The sequence below is a fragment of the Rhamphochromis longiceps genome, linkage group LG17, assembly GCF_057381845.1.
Source record: "Rhamphochromis longiceps isolate RC_006_pf linkage group LG17, R_longiceps_female_GT1.1, whole genome shotgun sequence".
Classification (NCBI taxonomy): Eukaryota; Metazoa; Chordata; class Actinopteri; order Cichliformes; family Cichlidae; genus Rhamphochromis; species Rhamphochromis longiceps.
The window spans coordinates 34,678,754-34,688,257 of record NC_140573.1 but is presented as its reverse complement, the minus strand read 5'-3'; the positions used below and the strand labels follow the sequence as shown (position 1 = coordinate 34,688,257).

Genomic DNA, 9,504 nt, shown 5'->3' with positions numbered 1-9,504 from the left:
AATTCTTTAAAAAAGGAGCTATTCCCTCCGGCATGTCCTTAATCTTCATTGATGATGTTACTTCTTCAAGAGGATGCTTCCAGTAGCAAAAGAAGTGTTGCCACTGGCCTTTCCAAAACACAGGTCTCTGTAGCATCTGCAATCAAGACAATATGTCCAGGTATAAGACATCTTTTAGTCCCCTGCTATTTTTGTCTTTCTTGCATCAGAGGTATGTCTTTAGAAAGCCATCTTTTCCAGAACAGCTTTGCCATGTACTGTACCCATTTCCACCTTTTCCTAGCATGAAGATCACATTGATCAAACACTCCTGGTGGCAAAATTGGTTTGTTTTTCAGCAGCAACAAATAATTGGGTGCGAGTGCTTCAAGATCATTGAGTCACTGCAAACTCTGGTAAAGGCTCTGTCGTTCAATATAGCTTCAGCTTCACAGAGGACTGTTTGGAGGCCTTCATCTTCCAAAGCTTGTTTTTTGAGAACTGAGACTAAAATACTCCTTATGGAACGAATGAGACGCTCCCACACATCACTTTGGTGAGATGCTGCCGGGACATTAACGTCCCATTTGATGCCATCCTGAATAAAAGCGTTTTGAATTTTAGCATAGTTCAGTTCAGCCAAGCTCTCTTTCAGCTCTCAATTTGCACCAACAAAATTTTTAGCATTATCAGATCTGATGGACGAAACTGGGCCTTGTCTATAGATGAACCTCCAGACAGCATTTGTACAGCAGTCTTTACTGAGTGTTTATGCAATTTCCAGATGTACTGCACGACTGGTCAAACAAAGAATAAGAACCCCATACCTTTTAAAGAGACTTTGTCCTTATAGGCCCAAAGTAGACCACTCCAACATTTGTGAACGGAGCCGTGTCTGGCAGGACTCTCTCTGCGCCATCTTTTGTTCAACAAACTTTTCTTTGTTGCGTGTACACATGATACAACGAGATTATTTTCTTGGCAGCCGAATTTGCATTTACTATCCAGTCTTTTTGTCTTAGTTTTGACAGGATGTACGCTCTTCCTACATGTGCCAAGTTTTGACGGAAATGCCGTAAAATCAATGTTAACACGTTTATTCCCCTGCATCCAATGCTGGGTCGAGCTTGAAGGGAGAACTTCCCCTTGGAAACTGCTTTGAGGCCATTGCTTATTAAAGCCATTTCAGTTTTACATTTCTGTTGTTGTGCATGCTGAATAACAGCTTGTTCTGCTTTGGCCAAATCTTCTTGAGTCAGATTTTCCCATTCTTGTTTCCATTTCTTTCTTTTGACTTTCCAGATCATTTTCATTCAGATCTGCAACAACAAACTCTTTCCTCTTTTGTCCCAGCAACACCAAGGTCTCTTTCAGCTTTAAAACCAGGCTACTGAGATTTGAAGTTTTGTCCAAGATGAGAAGTAATGAATCAGACAGTTTGTAGCATCTTGTGATTCCTTCACAAAAAATGCTCACTGTCAGGTCCTTTGTGACCTCTGGGTCATTTGTAGGAATTGCACTGTGATCCACATCCATTTTAGGCCATTCCTCTGACTTCTGGCCTATTTATTCATCTCCTACATTTGAGAAAATCCTCAGCTTTCATGCCTCTGGATGCGTCGTCTGCATGGTTCTCCTTAGAGGAAACATATCTCCACTTATTCACATCTGTTGCTTCTTGAACAACATAAATTCTATTTGCAGCTAAGGTATTAAATCTTCTGGCTTCCTTGGAGATGTATTTCAGTACTGTTGTGCTATCAGTTCAAAAAACAGATTTTTCAAACTTTTCCTGCAACTCTTTTTGCAGAAGTTAGTTCACTCAAACTGCAAGAACTGAAGCTGTCAATTCCAGCCTGGAAATTGTAGTTTGCTTAAAAGAAGCAACTCTAGCTTTTCCCAGGTTAAAGGCAGCATTTGAGATGTTATTCTTTTCCAGTTTTAAATATGACACTATCCCATAACCATCTGGACTTGCATCAGAAAAATGATGAAGTTGTGCTTTATCTGGTCTTCCAGTGGAACTTGGTTTAAGAAAGCATTCCACTGAATCAGCTGGAGCTCCTCCACCCAATCACGCCCCCGCTTAGAGGGAGAGTGGGGAATAATTTCGTCCCACTTCAAATTTTGTCAACAAAAGTTCTTGTAGCAACAGTTTAGCTGGCATACTGAAAGCAGACAAAATTCCCAAAGGATCATGCAGTGAGCCGATCACAGACAAAATGCCCCTTCTACTTGGTGGACGATCCTGCGGAGAGTTTCTGAACTTGAACTAACCCAGTGCTCTCTCAATTGGAAATTGATCCAAATCCAGACCCTTGATTTCCTTTGCTCTTCTTTCCTTTGGGATTGAGATGTGCACTGTGTGACTGTTGCTGATCCATTTTGAAAGCTCCTCCTTTAATGCAGATATCAGCCTCTGCAGCATGCGCACTGCCTCTTCTTGTGAAGCAACAGATTTTAAACAGTCATCCACATAAATGTTCCTTCTCACAGTATCCATCCGTAGTGTGGTTATTTTAAATATAAGAGAAAGAGAAAACTCTAAGAATATAATAATTATAATTAACAATAATTAATATAGCCAATACCGCCACCAAGAGATACCAGCTTTTGAAGCTGGACAGCACAGCCCTGTTTTAAATACAGTCAGAACAACAACACCGGGCTGCTTGTCAACAATTTAGACGTGGATGCAAGATGACATGGAGCATGTTATAGTTTCCTTTTTAATATGATGGACTGAACACAGGCGGTATCTGCTTTTGTCTATGCAAAGGTGAATCTATTTCTATCTGTCTCTACTGTTTCAAGATTTAACTGAAGTGTGCTCAACTGTAACTGTCAGGATATGTTTATCCCAGCTCTCATAGGGCAATGAAATTAAACTGACTTATGAAATGTTCTTTGATTAGGTACACATTGTGAAGTTCATCATTTTCTTACAAATAAAACTATAATGACAAACTCACATGCATAAGATGAGAGCACACTGTTGTTATTGACTCATCATTATTCTCAGCTGTCAGACCATCTACAAGACTAGATAATGTTTGACAACCGGGAAGCACTTTCTCTTCAGAGCGGGACCACGGCAGCCTTGTCCCGGGTGGACGAGGAGAAGCCTCCCATCATCCTGTAAGCAGACCGATATGGGCCAAAACCATCATCCGGGGAGCTGTCCTGGCTAATAGCCCTCCCCCAACACGACTGCACCCAGTAAACAACAGTGGAGATACACTACTCCAAAATTAGGCAGAGGTGCACCTCTGTCCTTATGATCACATGCATTGTCTCCTATTGTCACCACATTACACAACCTATCAGATACCTCACTTCTACACATTCCTTCTCATCATATCTGGGGCCTCCTCCATTGCTCTGCAGCTTCCCTTTAAATAGGTCCCGTGACCAGCTGATAGCCACCTCAGGACACACCCACGCCTCAGCAGGTGATTGTTATTAGGCAATTTGTAGGAGTCCTTTAAACCAGTCCTTTATGCTTTCATTGCTCTCAGGCACCATAGTACTTTGGAACATAGTACTGACAAATGCAGGCAGAGGTTCACCTCTGGAGCCTGAGAGCAATGAGAACATAAAACGCATGCACACAAGAAGGAGACGGGTGGTGGTTTAAAGGACTCCTTCAAAAAGCTACTTGTTGAGGCAAAGGTAAGCAAGATCAAACTCCTCTGTGGAGTTTACTGAAGGACACAGATCCAGATGTACAAATAAGATTTGTGAAATGGTGACTGTGATGCATACATTTCTCTATAAGAGGCACAGCTATAATCCAAAGAATGATCAGGAAGGGGCCTTATGCAAACCTGAAATGAAAGATGAGTGAAATGTCCTGTGGTATTTTTTTAACTGGCATGATGGACAGATTTTGCAAACAGGCCAAGACTTCCTGTGGTGGTGGAGGACCTCCCTCTGGCTGAACGCAGTGACTGGTGTGAGGGTCAAAGCCCAGAGCTTTGAACACTTCCGAGCTACAACATAACAGAAACCAAAAGATTTCAGGGGGTCAGCAGAATGAACAAAAAACAAGCTACACTTCACCAAAGTGTGGTTTTTGTCCTGGCAAATTAGTTCATGTCACCAAGCATGGACTTTTTAATAACTGGGCTGGATTATTTTGTAATTTGTCAATTTCTTCCTCCACAATTAGAAAGATTTGGCTGTTATTTGCATTTTTGTTTTTTGTTGTTGTTAGTTTTTTCTTTTTCTTTTTTTTACAGCCATCATCATTATTAGAATCAATGTAGTTTATTAATCCCCGGGGAAATTATGTAAGAGACTTTACTCACTTTAAGTTTTTTTTCCCCAATACTACAGTGTTACAGCGGAATGCGACCACTTTTGAATTGATGGCGACATAGTTATTTAACTAAATCACAGCATATGTGCTGGTAAGTAATCCTAATTTGGTATCTGTAGTATAATCACCAGTGGAATCACAACACTCCAATAACAAAAACAACCACCTTAGATGATACAAATGAGAAAACATCCTCTCAAACACAGTCCATGCTTCCTGGTGAGAGTCTTCGTTCTTGTCGTCATCCCTCATGACGACATCACAGGTGGATTCTCCCTCTGTAGGAAGATTTGGCTGTTAAACAATTTTAAAAATACATTTAAAAAAAATTTGCTAATTAGAAAATACATACTTGTCTCTGGGTAATGTTTAGCTCATTATCAGACTTCTTAAGACCATAAAAATACATACCTTCCTGAGTACAGGCACAATATACATGACACAAAGAGACACAACAACCATAGTACATCATTAACTATTCATGTGGCTGCAAACAGTCATAACGTAAACATAAATCAATTGAATTAGGTCTTCAAATGTGCTCACTTGACATTGCAGGCTCATCAAAATGGCGAGAGATCGCTTTTGGAACCTGTGTTGATCTTATATTAAAAGCCTCCAGAAGCTCTAAGACTCCTTCAACGGCCACTGAGACAGCTCCACGGTCTGTCTCACTCACTGTTTTACCTGAGAACGAACACACACACAAAAAAAAACTGACTTATGGTTGTGTAATGTGGTGACAGTAGGAGACAATGCATGTGATCATAAGGACAGAGGTGCACCTCTGCCTAATTTTGCAGGGTTGCTGTATTACTGTTACAGTCAGGCGTGCCTTATAAACTTTAAACTGTCCATAAACATACATATAAACAGGAAAAAGAACTGGTGTGAATTTGAAAATAGAATACGAGCACAAAGTGACAAAGGTCCTACGCCTACTGCTTACATTATAACATAATATTGACACAGCAATGCCCTTGACAAGTTTACAATGTATATTATGGTGACTTTAATTTCTTGAGAAAGTGTTAGGTGTTAGTGCCACCTAGTGTCTGTGCAATGAAGTCAAGTAATGACAAAATGCTTCCTTTAATTGACAAACTGAAAAGAAGACAATTCTGTTGTAATGGATAGAAAGGTTTACCTGTTGCTGTTATTTATAAGGGTGACATTTATTTATCAAGTCAACAATTTGCCCAACAGCCTGTCAGTCAGCTCTTATATCAGCTAATGGAGATTTAAGTAAGTAAGTGAAATTATATTTGTATAGAACCTTTCGAGATAAAAATCACAAAGTGCTTTAGAAAAGATAAAACAAAACTGAACCAAAAGCAAGTTTTAAAAAAAATGAGTTTTAGCTGTTTTATAAAAGAGACCACTGAGTCCACAGATCTCAAACTCAAAGAGGGAGAGTGTCAGGGTCTGGGGCCACAGTTACAAAAGCTCTGTCACCTTTCGTTTTCAGCTTAGTTTTATGGACAACCTGCAAGAACTGATCACATGACCCCAGGGACCTGCTAGGGATGTACGGATGTAAACTATCTCTGATGTTGATTTTGGCGCTTGTCCATGCAGAGCCCCGAATGTCAAAGTCATAATCTTAAAGTGGACTCTGAATTTAATGGGGAGCTAGTACAGCTGCATCAGCAGGTGCGTGACATGCGAGTAGTTAGAAGACTTGGTCAGAGACCTTGCAGCAGCATTCTGAACAACCCAGCAGATGTTCCAAGGGGGCCTTACATAAACAAGTGAACAAACAATTACAATAGTGCAAATGAGATGAAACAAATGCATGTGTAACAATTTCCAATTCAGAGCATAATACAATGGGACTCAGTTTAGCAATATTTCTCAAGTGATAAAAACAAGAGCGAACCAGAGAAACAGGAGCATAATGGAGACATTAACTGTCTTTAATTTGTTTCTGCCGTCATAAGTTTCCACTCACTGATGCTCTCTGCGTCCTGCTGCATGGACTGGCCCCACAGGAGAGGTTCCTGGCTCCTCAAGCAGTTGTAGATGTAGGAGATGGCTGGAGTTGCCAGGTGGGTCACAGAACCTGACAGGCTTCTCCTTCTTTTAAGGGAGTTCATCTCCTGAAGCCCCATCCAGGGAATGACGATCACCGGGAAGCCCAGACCTAACAGAACATGAAGTAAACACAGAATAAGAAGGTAGTACTGATTAGAGTTAAGCCATAACAATATATTCTTTAAACATGGAAGTGGCATTATCTTTTCTTAATTACAATTTTCTGATCAGGTCTCTTCTAACTGTATTGATCCTGGAATGAAAAAATTTTTGGGGTGCAATTGCATGATCATGAAGCCTGCTATGAAAGCTAAATCCCCCCTTACAGTCCCAGCATGTTACTTTAGGGAACGTTAAAATGTAATATGCTGTTCTATGGAGGTAGAAATACATTTTCAAGATAAAAGGCTAAATACATTGTTTGAAGATAACTTAAGCGTTTCACTCATGACTGAAAAATTACAACTCTAGCAAAATGCCTTAACAACATTAAATGTTAGAAATCATTCTACAAAACACGGTTAATATTAGTTACGTCTTTAATAGCAGATTATAGAGTAAAACACCTCCAAGGCATGTCGCTAAAATCACATCTACAACCCCAGCAGTCTAAATATGTGACATACCAATACTCAAATGCATGCCCTGAGTTTCTGATGGCTTATTAATCTTTGCATTTATCAGCAAACTGACATGATGACAGTGTTTTAATACCATTTTAACATATTTCATGTGAAATAAATGAGTCCTATGGAGACAAAACCAAAACACTTTTTTTTTTTTAAACAACAAATTGAAATTCCTGGAAACTGAGAATAAAATAGAAAAATCTTATTGAATCTGTATCTGACCTCACAGGATGTGAGGATTTGTGACATCCAGTACAAATAGTAACTTTAGTAACTTGATACTGCTAGAAAACACATTCATGCCGGTTAGACGACAGATCTGGGACGCATAAGCCAAACCACAATCGGGCCAGATGTGGCATGCCATCACATAAACAGTGCCATCATTGCCAGACCTGGCCCACATCTGGTTGACATACCCCTTACCATGCCAGTCAGCCAGCAGTGTCTGGCTTCACACTAGAGCCGGGCCAGACCTGTCTGTTACGTGGGATTGTCTATAAAAACAGAATACTGTCACCTTGGACTGAAAATATGCAGTTTGCATTTTCACTTGTTCTTCTGGCAGTTGCAAACTTAAAAGGGATTCTTGCAAATCTGGTAAAAAAAACAAAAACCATAAGCCCACCCCAGTGCATGCTGGTCCTATACCAGTCCCTTTACTTAAAGTTAATGACCTTGCAGTTCTTCCTGGCTGACTTACAAAGATAAATAACAAAACAAAGAATTAAGCAATTATTAACCTACAAATAAAACGTGTAAATATCCCAAAATAGGTGAACCAAGAAAAAATTGTGACAGTGTGTGACAGTATGCAGTTGGAGTGATTTTTAGAGAGTATCGTCTTGTTGATGGTTATCATTCTATTATTCTTAGGACTGGCTTCCCACCCTGAGGTATCACCGAGTTGACTTTAAAATGTGGAGTTTCTGTGGGGGGGGTTTTTTGGGGGGGTTTTTTGTGTGTTTGTTTAGTTTAATCCAAAATGTGTTTTAGAAGACACAGTATTGTTTGTAATAATATTTTTAATATTACTTTGTTTTTGTTGTGCTGCTAGTTGAAGAGCTGAAGAAGGAATACCTGAGGCTTTTGCCGCTGACGGAAAGCAGCAAAGAGTTGCTCGACGATTTACAAACAGATGTAAGAAACCTCGTAGTTTGAGGTTGCGAGTCAGGATGTCCATGTTTTTGCAATCACACTGAAACATACCTCTGTTAATACCTGTAGCCAATTTGAGGTAATTAGGAAGTGGTTGTTTTGCAGTTGTCTCTAAGTATTCTTATGTTCTCCTTTGACTTCCATCTCAGTTGGAGTGTTGTAGACTTCAGGGCTACCAGGACTGGAAGTCCAACATCCCAAAATCCTGCCTTTGTGCCAAAGAGTCCACTAATCTGTGTGTAAGTGTGAAAGCTAACATGCCTACACTGTGTTCTTCTGTAATAGAACCTGTTGATATAAGGCTGTCATTATTAGTAGTGTTCATTCATTATGGAGGACCAATTGATTTAAAAACACTTGAATGTTGAAATGTTGCTTCGAAGATGGGGACGAGTTCAGTGACCTCCTGTATCAGCTGCCAACTTCAAAACAATTTTAATGAGTCGAAACAAGGCAGAGTCGGCCTGGCATCACTTTGTGATTGAATGGCATCAAGTTGGCAATTACATGCAATCTGTTTTTGATAATATGGCAGTTAACTGGGATAAATTTGCAAATTTGCTCTCCACATACACCAAAATTATTCAGATTTTTTTTAAATTACAAATAAATTTTTAAACATTACTCTGGTCTCTGTTATCCCTGCTTGTCATTCTTTTTTTTCTTTTTTTTTCTTAAAATGATTATGTTTTCTAGGTGGAAACTCTTGGAGGCAGCTGGGAGGAAAATCAGACTGTTATGATTTATGAACAGGTATTAAAGACATTCTCATCAGTTTTTCCAGGAACCTTTGCAAACTCTATAAGCTGTTATGGTGTCATCTGATGCAACTGAGATGCAAATTGTTTGTTTCATCTTTAGAAAATATGTATCCTATTAAGCCTTTCCTGTTTCAGGGATGCCTTACGTACCTTGTTGAAATCCTCATGCATGGATTTAAGATTTTTTTTGGGCACGTTACTGGGATTTTTATTATTGTGGGTAAGTACAGTCGCAATCTACTAATTTAGCATAAAAGACCAGAAAAATGGAGTTTAAAGAAACCAGAGGCGAGCAAGTGTCTGTTTTCTTTGGCTTTTCTGCCCTCCTCAGTCTCTTTCTAAAATTGCAAGAGGACTAAAAGCAAGTCAAGAAACAACAGAAGATGAACAGGAAGTAAAATAATCAATCTTTGTTTCACTTTCCTGTAGATGTAGTCCCTCGTGTTGTGTAGAGCCATCTTGTGCCAGCTGAATCGAAACAGAGACACCTCGGTAGTGAACTAAGGTGCAGAGGCAAAAGCAGGCAACTGCACCACCCTCACAGAGCCTCCAGACCACTTCCGATGTCTTTGCTAGTTCTGATGCTTCCAGCAGTGATGGCCATTATTTAAGCATGCTAAAT

The 9,504-nt window shown here is 39.8% G+C and overlaps 1 protein-coding gene across 1 annotated transcript; it reads right to left on the bottom strand.

The window, feature by feature from the left end:
* Positions 1-3,796: 3,796 nt before the first annotated feature.
* LOC146650056 (uncharacterized) lies at positions 3,797-6,534 on the bottom strand. Its single transcript, XM_085387273.1, has 4 exons — positions 6,252-6,534; positions 4,847-4,987; positions 4,467-4,578; positions 3,797-3,971 (listed from the first exon to the last, which is right to left on the bottom strand). The coding sequence occupies exons 1-4, from the start codon at positions 6,532-6,534 to the stop codon at positions 3,797-3,799; spliced, it is 711 nt and encodes a 236-aa protein (XP_085243399.1).
* Between the last annotated feature and the right edge of the window lie 2,970 nt (positions 6,535-9,504).

Coding starts and splice junctions, on each gene's coding strand:
- LOC146650056 (XM_085387273.1), bottom strand. CDS start 6,534: ATGCCACTTCCATGTTTAAAGAATATATTGTTATGGCTTAACTCTAAT. Junction 4,988..6,251: donor GCAGGACGCAGAGAGCATCA/GTGAGTGGAAAC, acceptor GTTCGTTCTCAG/GTAAAACAGTGAGTGAGACA. Junction 4,579..4,846: donor TGATGAGCCTGCAATGTCAA/GTGAGCACATTT, acceptor ATCTTCCTACAG/AGGGAGAATCCACCTGTGAT.